This window comes from Brugia malayi (genome assembly GCF_000002995.4).
Source record: "Brugia malayi strain FR3 genome assembly, contig: Bm_v4_Chr1_scaffold_001, whole genome shotgun sequence".
NCBI lineage: Eukaryota > Metazoa > Nematoda > Chromadorea > Rhabditida > Onchocercidae > Brugia > Brugia malayi.
Window position 1 is genome coordinate 11,220,809 of NW_025062475.1, and position 17,392 is coordinate 11,238,200.

The following is a 17,392-nucleotide window of genomic DNA, read 5'->3' on the forward strand; positions in this document are numbered from 1 at the left end:
GCAAAGCGAAAATCCACAGCATCAAGTGATAGAGAGTAACGAGAAAAAAATTAAGATTTTTGGTGAAAAAAAAGAAAAGAATAAATCCTCAAAGAATTTGGAAAGACACAGACTTTGCTCTCATTAAAAGTCAAACAATTCCATCCTAAAAGAGGCTTCTTTGGTTGATTAATTACTAAAACTAAGCAATAGTTTGAATTGAAAGATCCTCACTAGTTCTCACAAATTTTAGAAGAGAATTTTGAAAATAGGATTATATTTATTCTCATAGTTTTTGATTCTTCGGAATTTTTCGTTGAGTAATATGAATGAAACCAATTTTGTGAAAGTTTATTACTATCTTTCTTCAGGTTGTGTTCTGACCATTTTCATTCATGAAACCATTTTAATTATCAACAAATTTGTTTCAACACAACAGGCACGAAATACTGAAGTAAAGATAATTCGATATGTCTTTTTCAACTCAATTTATCTTCGGGTAGTTAAAATAAACTTCATCGGAATGACATATGCTGAGGTAAGAAACAATTTTAAAAATTTTTAAATTTTACAATAAAATTTAACAAATTCCAATCAAAAAATGATCATCTCTGTTCCACTTTAATTGCAGAAAGAATAACACCACCGGTGATAAATTGTTGCATAATCGGATGAGAACGATCTTGTATGATTTGATGACTACGATAAAAAGCATCCACAACGTGTACTTGTACCGCATGCTTTGCTTTCAACCAGTGATATGCGGAATATAGTGGCTGAAGGAGAAAAAATACTTGAATTAATAAATTTCAAATCCAGAAACAACATTAAGAACTTTGGCGAAGTTTTCAAACTAATAAACAAGTTAGCTGATGAACACTTGCATGCATGTAATACATCAAGCGCATCAAGGATGAACAATAACTGGCATGTCAAGAAATGAAAATTTAATTGTATGAAATAAACGAAGGGAGCATTAATGAACATGGATAAAACGAAGAAAACAGCGATATGCAAGTAATTTACATAATGTTGTCGATAAGAAATAAAGTTACTATAACATCTGTAAACGAATGACTCCCTCAGTTTTTCAGCTGTTATTGAGCGTATTTGGCAAAAAATTATTTACCTCAGCGATTGGACAATAAATAACAATTGTTGATGATAAACGCAAAAATGACCATGTTTTTTCCAGAATTTCCACCGGATTGATATTTTTACTAGCAATAAATAATATTTCAATTTCACCATTTTGCATTAAATGCCAAGCATGTCTTTGCAAGCGCTGTCTTTCAGCTCTTCTTTCTAGCGAGCTATCAGTAACTGCTGATTCATCCTGAAAAAAATTAAATTTCAAATCTCATATCAAGTAATCTCGAGATAAAAACTTGCCTTCTCGCCATCATCATTATATGCAGTATCCTCATCGTTTTTCTTCTGGTATTTTTCTGTTTCTTCATCCTTCTTAAACAAACTTTCTTCTCCATCCACTCCAATTACTGCTTCCTGATTTTTATCGCAGGCTGCCACTGTGACAAATTCTTTTGCATCAAAATTCATAGGTTCTTCAGTTTCCTCCATAGATTTTTCCAACAAACTGGATATGCACAATGGCAAAAATACGGAACTAATCTGAAAAGTAACTGAAATATCTTGAATCCCGAAAAACTAACCAGTAAACCCGTTCGCAAAACCTTAATTTCCAACAAAGAATTCCGAAACTTACAAATCACAAAAGTAAACCTCTTTATCAAAATCCATACTATCAACACACGGAATCGCTTGTGCTATATTTCCACGATGTAGATGGATACAAGCACCTGACCCACCCAAACGTGTTAACACGGCTGACGTTAGCAAACCCAAACATTGTTCAAAGACAACACAACGTGAACCGTAGTGTATGCCACTAAGAGCCAACAGATGAGATAACAAATCGATTCTGAAAATGAAATATAACTCATATCAATCACTTATGAAGAACACCACCTGCATCCAATGACAAGTAATGTATGATAATACCACTGCCATGTTTTGATACAGAGTAATCTTTTTCCAATAAAAACGGCGTTATCAACTGTGCACCCTGAGCTTATTCATTATAAATTCTCAGTTAATTATGGCCTAAGTAAAACAAAACCATACCTTAGATGTGCGACTCTTTCAGGATCTTTCTTATAGTAAGATTCAGCGATTAAGCGTAGAGTCGGCTTTAAAAGATAAACGTGATCTGAATGCTTCTTTGCTTTCTTATTGATATATTTGTTTTGTGAATACACCGTGCGTTCGGAAAATGATGCACTACCATCGACCAATTTTGCTATCTATAAATTCTTTTCTGTAAAATCTAACAGTATCGGAAAGAAGATTAAAATGGAGGAGTATAAATATTAAAGTTAGACATACTGTATGAATACTATTTTAAATTTGAAACATTCAGCCAAAATAAGCATAAGATAACAAGTGGTGACTATTCACCTCTCTATACCTGTTATAAACTTCTTAATTTAAAATCCGAAAAAGCTCAGATCTAGATTTTAAAAAACATCCACATTTAACGTACAAAATATGTAAAAAAGTCAATTTAGGTTTAAAATATTCTTTATCTGCCCATTTTTCCAAAAAATAAGTTGTTAAAGTTTCGTATAATTTATGCTAATAAATGAATAATTTGAATAAATATTCAATATGCCTGCCAGTGGTTGCCATCCAAGCTTCTGTTTTTTGAGCAAATATTCAATAATGCACTAACATTACCAACTGCTCCGCTGGTACGCCTGTATCTTTCATTTTGATTATTTCATCCTGCGTCACTTTCTGCCTTGTTTGTGCTGCATTATCGCTACTTGCTTCTTCTGCTGATGATCGTCTATTATTCGTTGTGCTACTGATACCATTTAATTTGGATGATGAACTTGTGCCAACTGTATCTGAAAATATTACAGGACCTAAATACACATTAGCAAATTTTGTAATGAATGGGAGGTTTATAGAGAAGGAAACGAAAAAGGCTGCAGTAAATTAAACAATAATAGCAATCCGAAAAATAATCCATAAAATATCTGCGAAATTATTTTTTTTTTAAGCATTACTAGCCAAGTGAGCAATAAAATTGTTCTCAAATCTAATATATGGAATGTCATGTAGGATATACCAAAATCGAATGTAGCAGCAATATCCGTAACACTTTCTGGTGTAACACGTGTCAATTTTCCCGCAGAAACCTAAACAGTATGAATTAAAGTATATTAATCAAACGGATATACTATAGTGCACAAACCAGTTCGAGTATGTGAATTTAAAATACCATAACTAATATCACCAATGAAAATTTAGTACTAAAAAAAAATTTAGTACTAATAACTACCCATGAAGTCGGGCAGCACTATTCACGAAAATTACCTCAAACAGTCCGAACGGTTGATCAATTGCGCCATCAATTTCAAATCGTAATTTTTCGATCAAAATTTTAGTTTTTCGCGATATTTTACACACGCGTAAATGTTCACCTCCCATTTTCTGGATAACAACGTGATTCCCAACTCGTATCATTACGACTAGTAAGGTACTGAAATAGTATTAATGATAAACAGCGGACATATCTACCTAGTTGATACACATCGAAAGCTTCTTCATGTATTTCCCAATATACTTTTCTTTCCAGTTACCTTACTTAAAGTAAGACTACATTTCAAAAGCAGACAAATTCAACCAAAAGGGATGAGTTTTCTCCAGCACTTCAACGAAAGAAGATTGAAATTGAATTATGTCTAAAATATTAACTCAACCCATTCCTGATAAAGTGCACAACTCCTAACCTCACATCTCTTAGAAATGTTTTGAATTTAACACCAAATCGAAATGAAATAGAAGCGCTGTCTCACATTGCCTGGACCCACAATGCAACCATTGTAGCAAGGGGAGAAGCAAACCACACCGCGACACGATACGCTTCCTCGGCGTTTGGAAATTTCCACGGAATGACAACCTACGAAAATTATTGGAGACCGTTGAATCACCACAATAACCCCACTCCCACCTTACCATATCAATAGCCACAACCCGCAGAAACCGAACCAAGCCATGCACTATCCCCAATGAACCCAAACGGAAATAATTTAAATCTATAAAAGAACTGGAGTGCTTCCATCACCTCTTCATTCATATTCAGGACGGTATACCTCTACATACCAAGCATATTCTACTGACCGTTGACTCGTAAAAGTAAAACCCAGCATTTAAAGCCGTACTTGTGAAACTACTCATTTATGAACAATTCCTTATCCGTACAATTGATCCTAATTTTACCTTCAAGAGGATGAATTCAAACTATCCTTCTCCTCCTACCTTCTTTCTTTTATGTTTTGCAAATACGCCATGTTTTAACTTTTCAAGCAAGAAATAATAGAGAAAAACAAACAACGGAAAAGAAATAACCTACGAAATGTGTGCTTCCATGAAATGTGAATAATTAATGGCAAACAGCCGTTACATTGTGAATTCTTTTTTACATTTCCTTAGAAGAGAAAAAGCAACGATTTCGTAGTGGGAATAATAATAACAGCAGGAAATCATAGAAAGTACGATGTGATGCTGACAGTAATGGTTAATGTAACAGCAGTTATATGAATGAATTGATTTGGGACAGGGCAACTTATACACATTGAGTTTTTCAATCAGAAAATAAATGAAACAAGGAAAACACTGAGACCACTGACATGAGTGTAGAAAAAATATAAATATGCTAGCACTGAAGGAAAAACCACCCCGTGAAATAGCTAAATTAATTCAATTTTAAAAATAACAAAAATATGCCAACTCCGCAATAACTCATTATTCTTTAATCCCTAGAAATCCAAAAAAACTTGCACTGTTTTACGATTTTAACTTTTCCCAACTATTTCACAGTAGCGCAGCAGCAAATAATGAGCGTCCTCTCAGAGACATACATATCCATGAAACAAACGAATTTACAATACACAATACTTCAGGCTTGTTTTCTTTTACTAATGAAGAAAATTACATACACGTATTTGAGCGTACATGAAACCCCTTCTGTATTTTTCTGGGAAACAAAAAATAAACAAAAATTGGAGCCGACGATTAAAATCAAATCAACACCTAATCCAGCATCAAAATTTGATTAAACTACTATCCAGTTATTCCAACATTGCACGCTTACGCACTTCAACGTTTTAACAGAGCATAAAATCGTCAGCAAAAAGTGACACAAGTTTCACAGAGATTTTTCCAACAACTCACATCAAATTATGACACTATTTTTACAGACATAAGCATCGCAAAGATGTACATAACTTTTTATTTGTACAAAGAAACAAATTTTTTTTTTGGAAATACAAGCAGCTATTCCTCGCAGCAAGCTGTCAAAAAAACGGCCTTAAACTTTACTAACTTTCCAGTCCCTTTTAATTTTCACCTTACAAACGTCATGACAGCCATATACCTATACAGCTAAATCATTTTATAATCTAACCCGCAATAACGTTCAATCTTATACAGTGCCAAATAATCATCTCCCCATTCTCACAAAACACATTTTGTATCCTATAAGTTCATAGAATATCTCGAGAAACGCAAAGGTTGCCAGGACATTGGATTGACAAATATAAGAATTTGGGAAAACTTCCTGTCCGACCTAATTCTGGAGAACTAATCATTTAATTTCCTAGAACACTTACGGGAAGACAAAAAAACTTATAATCTCAAAAATTAAATTTATCAGAACTGGACAACAGAACCCACCTGCAATCTAATACCCCACTCAAACTTGAGGAAAAAGAGGTAAATGCAGGTAGTCAATGAATCTAATACTCATCAATACGAAAGCATGAAAATCAATTAATGACATAATTGACCATTCCATGACATGCAGCAATATCACGATGGTTATTCGTAACTTTGTTGCTTAAAGTATTTTCTCCAGCCTCCGTTGGTTCTGGGTACATTTTTTCCGCAACTGCAGGTGTCGTTGCGGCGGCAGCTGCTGAATTTCCTCCGTTTCGGTTAACAGCATTCCCCTCAGCAGGTTTTTCGGCAGCTAACATTGCATTTAAAGGCGATGAAGCACTACCAACACGGCATTTAGCCTGGTGTGATTGCAACTCAATTCCGACCTGCGGAGAACTGAAGGTTTCACGCTCGCGATTGCCACCATTTGTTTTGTTTATTGTACTGCCGCCACCTGTAAGATCTCTTTTTCTCGTCAGAAACGCTGCAAAATGATTTCATAAAAATGGCTTAATACTAACAAAAGAAGTCATTGCCTTTGTTCACATATGTATTGTAAGTGGTAACACTTCCAAACACTTGGAAGTGTTACTAAGAGTAAAGATATGTTGCGGATCAACTTAAAACAAGTACAAATTACGTTGCTTGCAACTAAGTCAACATGCATTTAATATGTCGTCTGTTACTGAGGTGCTATGCCTTCTATACCAACATACACCTGGATGAAGACGAACCAAAAACTTTCAGGTTACCAGTACAGTACAGATCAACATCTATTTTCAACCAAAGATGCTTCAACAATCACAAATTAATAAATTTCCTAACTGAATTGCAACTGCTATTTTTGAATTAACTTCAAGAACAAAACTGCCCGACGTCTTAAAAATATCAAATAACCAACGTCTTGCATCAACCTGAGTTCCATTCAGAGATGGTCGAGCGCTCACTACCGCAACAGGTGTTTGGATTTTTGGCTCAGTCACTCCGAAATAATTCCGCGCTGACTGATTCTGTACTGCCGGTGACATAGCATGCGGTGTTGGTGGTGACATGCTTTCGCTGCCCGGTGAGGAAACATCTGTTACTGGCACATAATAAGCTGCAAAACAAAAATAAACCAATACAACATTCAAATCAAAAATTTGGGTTGAAATATGCACGAAAATGAAATGCAACCCTACCATTCCAGAGTTTGATAATAAAACTACTTGACAATACTAAAGCCACGTAAATAAATCAGCAGATGTAAACCAACGTATTGTTCTTTTACTAATCACAGCCCAAAAACTTTCATGCACGTGAAACCCGAAAAAATCCATTTCAAGGAAAAAGAACTTACAAGTAGTCGTAACCACATTAGTGAATGGTACATAACGATGAGTGTCACCAACTACAGGTACATATTGTGGGACAGTATATGCTCTGGTAACCGTTGGCATGACCGCCGCATTACTTAACGCTGTTTTTGTATTCGATAACCCGCTTCCCAATAAAAGATCTCGAAGCGTCTTTGTTTCCGGTGGACAGGATTGTAAAAGCGAATGAGCAATCATCGGGGAGGGCTGTAAAATACTGTCAAAGTCAGTAATTTAATTACTGAGGAAACTGTATAGTTCAAAGTAAAAAATTTCTGTTTAACCATATATCAAAACTTTTGTAAATTTCGGGATTTTAAAGCCATGTTTTCATACACATGCATTTTGTACTATAAACCAGCCAAATTGCCACTGCAATGTAATGTGATAACATTCAACATCGCAATTTCATTCTTAATGCAGACTCCAAAACTTTTTACAACTTCAAATCGTTTAGTATCACTTTTTTTTCGGCATAAACCAACAAAATACAGATTCTGGCTTCCTTCGAGATAAAATTTGGGTTTTCTTGCAAAACGGCTAATTAATTTGCTTAAACAACTTAATAGAATTCACAAAATCTCTTGAATACGAGATAATAATCAGACCTTAATGCGCGCTCCGGAACCTTTTATCGCGAGTTCAAGTCGTTTAGTATCAACGCAATGCGTAGCTTGCGCTACGATATCTGCATGAAAACCAGAAGTATTTAAACGCTGCAGATTCATTTCCGGGCGCGGAAGGGATGACAACTGTGAAACGCTTGAAGAAGCAAACGACCTCCGCCTTCCACCTGCCTACAATAAGGATAAAGAATGGTCATGTCTAATAAATCCCACACACCGAATTCCTCCTGACCCATTTATATTTAAGTCATTAAACCGATTCTTGAACTTACTCGTGGCCTAATATTTTGCCCACTTATGATAACTTCCTGAGATGGTACAGCCAAAATTTGTCGTTCCAGATGATCCTGCCTTGGTGGTTGCGTCGTAGTTACAATCAATGTTTGAGCTTGATTCAACATACCAGAACTGTTGACAAATTCAAACGTTCGAGGAGGACGATGTACCGCCTGCTCTCCCGTCGCCAGCAACCTCGTTGATGGAGGTAGCGGTGGCGGGAGATGCGTGTAAAAAACCGGGGATGATTCGCTAGTTTCGGATGATAACGACATTTGTGACGAAATGCGTAAGGAATGATCATGTACCCGTTTTTGCTGCAAATTTTTTAACAAAGGTAAACCGAGTTTTATTCCAGGCATCTAAATAATCCCTTATACAAACTGAAAAAAAAAAAAAAAAAAAGCAATGAAGATGTAGGAAACCCTGATGTTCTTATTAAAGTCATAATTGGCTAAATTTTGTCTACGTAATACTGATAAACCATTTGTTATTTAATATGCTATGATCTACATTGTATTCTTTATCTTTCTCTTTTTAAACTACTAAAAGATGGGCAATGGTGTCAAGGATTGCTTACTTGATAATTTACAGACGATGCATTCAGTAATGGTGCCACTTTTTCCACTTTCCCAGCAACAGATGCAGTCAGCAAAACGGGCTGCAGGCCGCAGTCACTGACCGATCTTGCACCAACGTTTAATGGCGGCCCATTTTGTTGCAAACTTAAGAGACACAAATCTCATTTCCGATTATGAAAAAACTGTGAAAATCCATCAATTTTTTGACAAAAACATAAAGCAGTACTCACTTAACAACCCGCAGACGATCTGGTTCCCGAACACCATTGACTGACATGACATTTTGTCCAATACCCGAAGCTGACCCGTCGTTATCTTCACCAAGCACCACTACCTGTTCACCGGTACCTCGCGACGACGTACCATCTCGACCCACCTACAAAATAAAATGACTTATGATTAAGACGTATGTGACTAATCAATTCCAATATGAATCTAATCAAATTTCCTAATCAAAGTTTATGATAAAAATCCTTCAATGTAATTTTAATAAATTTTGAAATCTCATCCTTAATTTGTAAATACTTACGCCACTTTGAAGTTTCTGTGTGGAACTGGTATCAGATATGTCAAAAATTCGCCTCGCATAAAGCTCTTCTTGCCTCCTGTATTCTCGCTCATCTTCATCATTCCAATTTTTACGATTCTCATCAGAATCCGAAGAATCATTATCATACTTATCAACATCCACCAGTTTACATTGATAACTCCTAAATATAGAAAATTTATGCTACAATCTATATACCAAAGTGTAATCAAAAACTCGATTGCACAGTTTCGAGCACTTTATAATTGCATGATTTTTAAATGCTCATAAAATTAAAGTCAAGCATATTCACGTTAATATTTCGAAAACATTATTACAAGCATTTTTTTTAAAAAAAAAAACTAACTTTGTGGTATCGATAACTGAACTGAAAGGTGGATCCGGAGCGGACTGTGACGTTGAAGGAGCAGAAAGCAGAACACGATCGAATATAATTCTAAGAATATTTTTATCAATCATTTGATCTCATCAATTTAAGCTCTACATTTATCTCTACTTATAGAATATGTCTCTAGATATTGACGAAGCAGAATGACTCGAATCACCAAATACAAGTTCCAACATGAAAAGCCTGCCGAAAAATACACAAACCTTCCACCTCGTCCCATTCTTCGCCTTGCGTAACCAATACAACGTACACCATTCGCAGATGGCATAAATGTTCGATAGAAACGTTCTGCTGGACTAATCTTTGGAACTGTAAAAAAAAAAAAAAAAAAAAAAAACTTTTTTAAAAGACAAAATAAGAAAAAGACAATCATATCAAAAGCAACGAAAGTTTATAATCTCTACCTTCCGGTGGATTCGAGAATAAACTGGACCGATATATGCATCCACGTCGTCTCTTAAATGTGTATCGGCCATCCAATGCTGCTTCTGCGTTACGTTCCGCATCACCTGTTGAAACCGTGCTTGGAGATGCACCGGCATTCAGTACATTCGCAGCAGTTGCTGGCTTATTCCACAACTGAACTTTTAAATAACTATCACTGTCATTTAATTACATTACTTAGTAATTTTTGAACATTACCTACTGCAATGAATTCATTTCTCGCACTAACAACTTAGATTTCTGAATCCTTGAATTACTTTTATTCTCAAATCAGATATTAATCCTACCTCTGCGTTTCTTTTCAACCACGCCCGACTGACTAGATCTTTATCCGTGTCAGCTATTGAGGTTCTGGAATGTCGTTTCCGCTTCTGCCCTTTGATTTTTGTTGGTGATATACTGCTTGGCAATTCATCCTGAGAAATGAAAACATCAAATCCATAAGAACACGACTGATGAGTATAACAAAATCAAATTCTCACGTTTCTTTGACAAAATGCGCCAAAGTATAACAAAATCAAATTCTCACGTTTCTTTGACAAAATGCGCCAAAACGCAATTAGCAATTATTTCGCAACATGCACTACTGTCAAGGAAAGTGTATTCCTGGAATATAAGACACTAAATGCTAACCTGCGACTCCTCCGTAGGACTCATCGTCGCATTTCGTTCTAATTTCACTTTAGACAATATATGGTTGTACAGAACACAACTGAAGTCACAAACAGTCCATCGACATTTGCAGATTTTGTCATCTAGCCCTATGACAGTCTGTTTGGTGTGTTCCCTGAAATTATTTATAAGTCCAATTCATAAAATTTGGATTCCATAAAAATCCGCTTAGAATTTTGGAAATACAGTATGACAAAAATCTGATGTTTGTTTACCTTCGCCTAAGCATATCGAAGAGGATGACAACCCTGCTTAGATCGTGGCCAAGTTTCAGTATCTTTTCATATGAATCTTCATCATTTTTACGATTTTTTCTAGTCTGCATTCTTTCTAAACGCCGCCGAAAAGCAACATAAGCAATATCTGAACCCGAAGCATCTCGGCGTGCATCCGTTTTTACCCGTGGTATCAATGAGGCAATCTTATGCGATGCTGCTGCATCCTAAAATATATTACAATTTCACAAAAAATTGTGTTTGCTTTCAAGCACTGTATTAACACAAATGACAAGTGAAACCACAAAATTCTGCTTTCCGATTTATAGTTTTGATTATTCCAAGATCTGAAGGAAAAACTAGCCTTGCGTTTTTGTAACCAGTAATCATAAACATCATCAACGAGATCTGTTTCGAAATCTTTGAGCAATGACCGCGCCTCGTTAGGCTGACATATTTGCAAACCGCTGCTGGCACCTTCCAGCAATTCCATCATCTTTTCGAAATCACTCTCTGCAGTAAATCCGCCACGTTCAGCCAACCATGTTTCATCCTCGCTATCGATATCATAATCAGGCTCTTCGTTTCCAAGCGATAATGAAGCTGTAAACAGCACCGGTTAGTATGAGCTGATTAATGTCCAAAAAAAAAAAAAAAAAACAATAGTCCTTTCAAAAGGAAAGATTTGGGAAGTGAAATTCATAGATAGATAACATGTTTCGCTTAATTTGATGTTCTCTTCCTGGAAATGATGAAAATAGTTTCGGATTTGGACAAATGAAGATTTGACCAGATCAAAAGACAGAATCAAATATTAACAATTATGTCAGGCAATAGCTAATTGCCTAAATAGTCAATATCAGGAGATAAGTACAAGCTCTATATAAATTAATACAATCACGAATGAATTTTTTATATGCAACAAGTAGGGCATTTACAAAAAACTCGCACTTGGGGAAATTTAGTTCTTACTTAACGACAGTTGTGAAACATTCTCTTTCCACAACATGTGGGAACCTTGGGAAAAATTAATGTTGTACCTTGTTTCATATGATTGGATCCGGACCGAAAAAGTAATTTTTTCAACATAAAGTTTTTCACCGCCGCAAAATTCATTTTTGCTCGCTAATGATTTTTTTCATTAAAATTATGATTCACTAATAACCTCTACAGCAAACACCAAACTAACGTTGCTTCCGCCAAATGAAGATAAAAGCATATGTATTGATGTTTCTTCGGTTATACTTCACACCCACCACCTAGAGTTCACACTTTTCAAATCAGTCCTTAACTCCAGTAGTAATACATTACCCTAAAAGTTTGAAAGGGTTATTCACAATCTACTTAGAAATCTGACTTAGACCAGGCTTCTTCAAGTAGGAATCCTACCGAAACAGTACAGCTCATTTTCTTACGCGTTAGGCTTAAATCATGCACTTCCCACTCATGAGAGATTCAAAAATGTCCACTGTACTACATTCCCCTTTTAGGAATCAGCAAAAACTTTATGAAAGGTTATAGTAAGAAATCTCAGCCTTTAATCTTCAAAAAACTTCAATCAAATTAAAATTAATGAGATTAACGATCGATCTGATAAGAGATGCCCGAAAAAATTTTTATGATTGAGTTCATTCATTAATAATCAAGGAACCACGAAAATTTGTCCACCATTTTCACTATAGAATATAATCCAGCAAAATCTTACGAAATATATTATTTAATAACTGTACAAACATTACATCTAATGTATGGAATTCACCAACTATACGTCCTATCGTGTCACGTAAATTAGTCTGTTGGCGCTTATTCACTTCGGTATTCAAAAAGGACACGAAACTATGTTACAAAAAAAAAACTACGTCTGGCTAAGAGAATTTAGTTTTCTCCTTAAAATCACTTCTTATTTCAGACCAAAAAGAATCTTGGGAGCTGAAAGAAATGCCGAGTTTATTTAGAGAAAAATATTTTAAGTAGAGATGAAAACATAAATATAACAGCAATATGGTACTGCCAAGATGTTTTCAGACAAAATTCAATTCATGTAAATCTGAATTCATAAAGAAGCAAGGGCCGAAAAAGAGATTTAGAAACTTGAACTAAATTTACCTGAAAAGTGGAAAAGACTAGGATTCGCTAATTCTCAGTAAGACCTTTCCTCCTATCCCATGAAGAAACTCCTCTAAGGCAAAGAAAATGCTAAAACCTTTCCATTTCTTTTTCTTCGGAGAACGAAATGCTTTCAGTTTTTATTAGCTGATCATAAATTCGTTACCAAACAGAATTTGAACCCATCTTTCTCCTAAGCTTTTCCCAGACAGAAACTAAAGTGCATAGTAAAAAAAAGGTTCTTTTGTATTTGCTTATTGTATGTACTTTCATTACCAAATACTGAGCATAGAATGTACCAATGCAAAGCAAAGGCACAGTTCATGCATCAAAAATTTGAAAAGTTCTGAAATTGAAATTTCCAACTGAGGAGACGGGCAAAAGTACACAACGAAATTAAAGAATAGGAAAAATGATAGAGCCGAAACATTCGTACCTTGTACTTTGATGAGCTGATTGATAGATGGTGCTGGTTGTACTGGATATAATGCATCATAGTATCCGCAATCGACAGTAAAAACTTTTGGCGTTGGTATGACATGATTTTCTACAGCAATACCCGATGTACTGGCCTGCTGCGCAAGGATTGCCTCTTGCAAATGAGACTCCTAGAATTGAGACTAACGTCAAAATTCAGAATCCAATCTGACAATAAGAAATATAGGTAATAAAACTTGAAAACAAAAAATTACTGCAAAAATTTCCGGAAGAGCGAACGAAACTCTCAACTACTCTGAACAAACGAATCATAAAACAACCCTTAAGATATACTGAAATTTACACTTCAGAAATGCGTTTCATTCTAAACATGTCTGCAGCAAAAAAATAAAGCATCCACCCTATTTTTTAGACAGGATTCTACTGATATAAACAGTAAAAGCAACAAAACATTATACCTAAAAATTAAACGAATAAGAAGTTCAAAAATGATTGTTGGAACTAATAATTGTCACGGCTAAAGATTAAAGTTGGTCATGGTAAACTAAGTACTACATAAAAAAAAATTTAACGAAATTTCAAAAAACCACACATGTTGAGACATTAACGAGCAATATAAAACAAACTCAGCTTAATCTCCACTGCAATCCCACATGTCGAACGGCAGGAACACTTATATATGTTAAAAAGGAAATACATGCTCGTTAGTAAAAAGAATTCTAAACCACCAACAGTTTAATAACATTAATTGGAAGTCCTCGGAAAACATGATTATATTTAATAAGCCATGAGTCATCATCATCACTACAATCTGACTTTCTAAACTGTTAGAGACAGTCCTAAAATGAACTTCAGTTGCTTAAAAAAGTTTATGTAAAGTGGAAAATACTAGAAATATTTTATTAACATGAGCGGTACCTACAACTGAATTTCTAGTTATGCCAAAACTATTTTGGCAATTTTCCTCCCGACTTGTGTTCGACGTTATTTTGAAAGTATCACCGCATTAAATCTCAGCTGCTGACTCAGAGTCTTATTCTACCTTACTTCAATAAATTCATTACTGAATGTAATCAAGAGCACAAAATACTTCTATTTTGAAATATTTTATTCTCTAATGCTATAATTGTTGCTGTTGATATCGGGCTTTTACAATCGACCTTGCATTATTACAGCATTCCTGATTACCATCAGCATCAGGTGATGGCTGACCTCTAAACACAACCATTTGTGACCGACGTATCTATGCGCTCCTTGTCCCCTCTATATCATACCTCGCCCATTCTGTTCTCTTTGATCTCTCATAATTTCATCTACTCTTAAGTTCTACACACTACGATACTTATGCATAAAAGATCGAAGGCAATCTGGATGGCCCAGTAAGCAAACAGATGGTTGAAGAAAAGGAAAAATCAGGAACAGATGTACTGCAACAAAAGTTACCCACTGCTAATACTGCAAAATATTAACCTATAAACCATATTACTACACTCTCTACTACTGGTACAGATTTCAGATTGACTGAAATATATAGTCGAAGATATTTTTACCAACTTAAATGAAAACCGAGGACTGAACTAGTGTTAAACAAAAAGACCCGAAATTAAAATTGAATCAATCAATCCAATTTTAAAAAAAACAAAGAAAAAAGTGTCTCCAAATCACAAAATAACGGGAAAATGGAGCACGAATTGCTCAAATGAAATTAAAAGGTCTGATGAATACAAAGATGCAAACTGCAGCTATCACATTTTTTAAAAGGAATCTTCAACAGTAATTTGATTGCAAATCTAATCTAATAAACATGAGGGATTTTTGATTGTATTGCGGCAGACGTGTATTTCACATCAAAACAGCCGCAACTTTGATGTGGAGTACACTTCTACCGCAATGCAAGGAGAAATCTCCCATGCCTACCAGATTGCAATCCACATTACATCATCATTACCTAATAAAAAATGGTGCCGGTAAGAACAGGTGATATTAAAGTGGTATTAAAAATGACCCAAAATCGGGGAAACTAGAGTCTTCTTCCGACATCTGTCATAGTATGGAACAATATGCAAACAGTTTACGAATGATTAATTTGACACTGTGAAATGCCTTCCGCAAAAGAATTTTCAAATACGAGAATTTTGCTACAAAACGTCATCTGTTAAAATTGTTTAGGGATTAACATGCAAAAGTTAAAAATCCTTCTATCTAATAAAAAATGAATTGAAGATTAATGAAGCTGTCTCTAAAGTTAAAACAGTATAATAACAACGTAATATATCATTCGTTCGAAAAAAGCTATCCTTCAGACTTTAAACATATTGAAAATACCATCTATTTATACTGCATGACAATGGGATTCCAGTGGTAGAAAAAAACGAAAGCAATTATTGTACTAGCATTACAATTTGGAGTAGATGAAAGAAGCTTGAGAATAATGTAAGACACAATATTAATGATTTTTTTGGAGGAAAAAAAATAAAACTTCCAATTTCCTTTACTGCTATTTTCTGATTAATGTTATGTAGAGAAGTCCTTCAATAGTGGTGTAAAGTAAATCCTGGAAAACCAGCTTCATGCGATAAACAATGATATCAAATACTACACGGTAAGAATATTTTACACTAGACACTCTCAAAAAACTCACTACAAAAATCCTCAAACTATTTCACTTATACACTCTCGCCATCCCCGTCGATGCTTGCTATATAATAAAATCCGTAAACAATTTGTCTTTAGAAAATCCATAAAAATCCTAGGAAGTTCCAGTAACTTCTAAAATTAACTCTACAATATTGTATAGGTTAGTCAATCTACCAAACGCAACTGACTTTAAGATGTGAATTCCTCTAAAGAGCTATTATGTTAAATGTTTCTTTAATCTTTCCGCCGTTCTCTTCGAAGACCAGCCAGATGACTTACATTCCTGTTCAAGAAAAGAAGATAAAAGTGTCATAAATCATTTTTATGATAATGATAAATCTCCAAGACCCAATAAATAATTTCGTAGCAATTCTAACAGTTAGTGACAGAGAATTTTAAAATTCCTCATTTTACAGGACCTACAAAACTATTAGATGTCATGAAAAAGAAATGACAACAGACAGTAAAACAGAAAAAAATAGGCGAGATTATTGGTTGTTGCAAAATGTTCGAATTTAACTGTTGTAAGAGAACAGTTAGTTAATCGCTGTTAACTGAGCAGAGGGAAAAGGAAGAGATGTTGGATTATCTATACGGCAATTGCTAAGCTAACAAGCGCACTAGAAAATAGTACAAGAGGGAGAGAAAATCAGACAACTCTTTGAAGCAATAAAAGTAGCATGGAAGTGTTTGATGTGGGAGAGGAAGAGGGCACCTACATTTTCTTCATCTTTTTCCATACCCGTTGGCATTTGTGCCACTGCCCGATTGATCGGTGTACATTCAGCCAGGTCGGGTAATTCATCAGCGCAATATACGGGCATTGATTTCGTCGCATCCAAATTTCTTGCCCGAAATGACAGCTTACTCGTTGTTGCCATTATTGCGATGTTATGTATTATTGCTACCGCTCCTTTCCTTCTATCCTGTTTAGGCCAAATCCAAATAGGCTACTAATGGTGCTTTTCGTAGTAATAATAGTAGTGGTAGCGGAATATAACGCGACCAGTACCGCCGTTAAATACAGTTGCTGCTGCTTGCTTATGCAATAAATTTAGATAAACTTCCTTGGCGGCTCGCAACCGTGTATCGGGTGGGTAGCAACAGCAGCAGCTGCTGCTACTACTACACCTTCAGGCACCGTTCAACCTATTATTATAACGAACTGAAATCAGACGAACAACATCACTCCCGGACCTTTCGGCAATATAACAATACAACTGCATGAATTTAGAAAATAGCGTAATATTAATCGTGTCTCATGAAACGCCAAATATGCCTACACACGTCATAAATAAAACATCCTCCGCGATATGGCGGGGAAGTAGGGCTTCTCCAAACTTTCCATTTTACTTCCTCCTTCTCTCTCTCAGAACAAAT

The 17,392-nt window shown here is 35.3% G+C and overlaps 1 protein-coding gene across 2 annotated transcripts; it reads right to left on the bottom strand.

The window, feature by feature from the left end:
• Positions 1-584: 584 nt before the first annotated feature.
• Bm7288 (uncharacterized protein) lies at positions 585-16,893 on the bottom strand (the record flags this gene model as incomplete). Of its 2 annotated transcripts, none has more annotated exons than XM_043077493.1 (26): positions 585-755; positions 1,109-1,315; positions 1,372-1,611; positions 1,723-1,921; positions 2,125-2,303; positions 2,737-2,909; positions 3,134-3,203; positions 3,382-3,547; positions 3,864-3,967; positions 5,856-6,181; positions 6,629-6,826; positions 7,067-7,289; positions 7,691-7,879; positions 7,981-8,301; positions 8,565-8,709; positions 8,796-8,941; positions 9,095-9,275; positions 9,459-9,548; positions 9,704-9,809; positions 9,905-10,079; positions 10,232-10,360; positions 10,578-10,731; positions 10,832-11,058; positions 11,196-11,434; positions 13,374-13,545; positions 16,732-16,893. In XM_043077493.1, 26 exons carry the CDS (start codon positions 16,891-16,893, stop codon positions 585-587), a joined length of 4,692 nt encoding a protein of 1,563 aa, XP_042933427.1. The 2 variants fall into 2 exon arrangements, with proteins under 2 accessions (XP_042933427.1, XP_042933428.1); XM_043077494.1 differs by having other exon boundaries at positions 5,856-6,211.
• Positions 16,894-17,392: the final 499 nt, after the last annotated feature.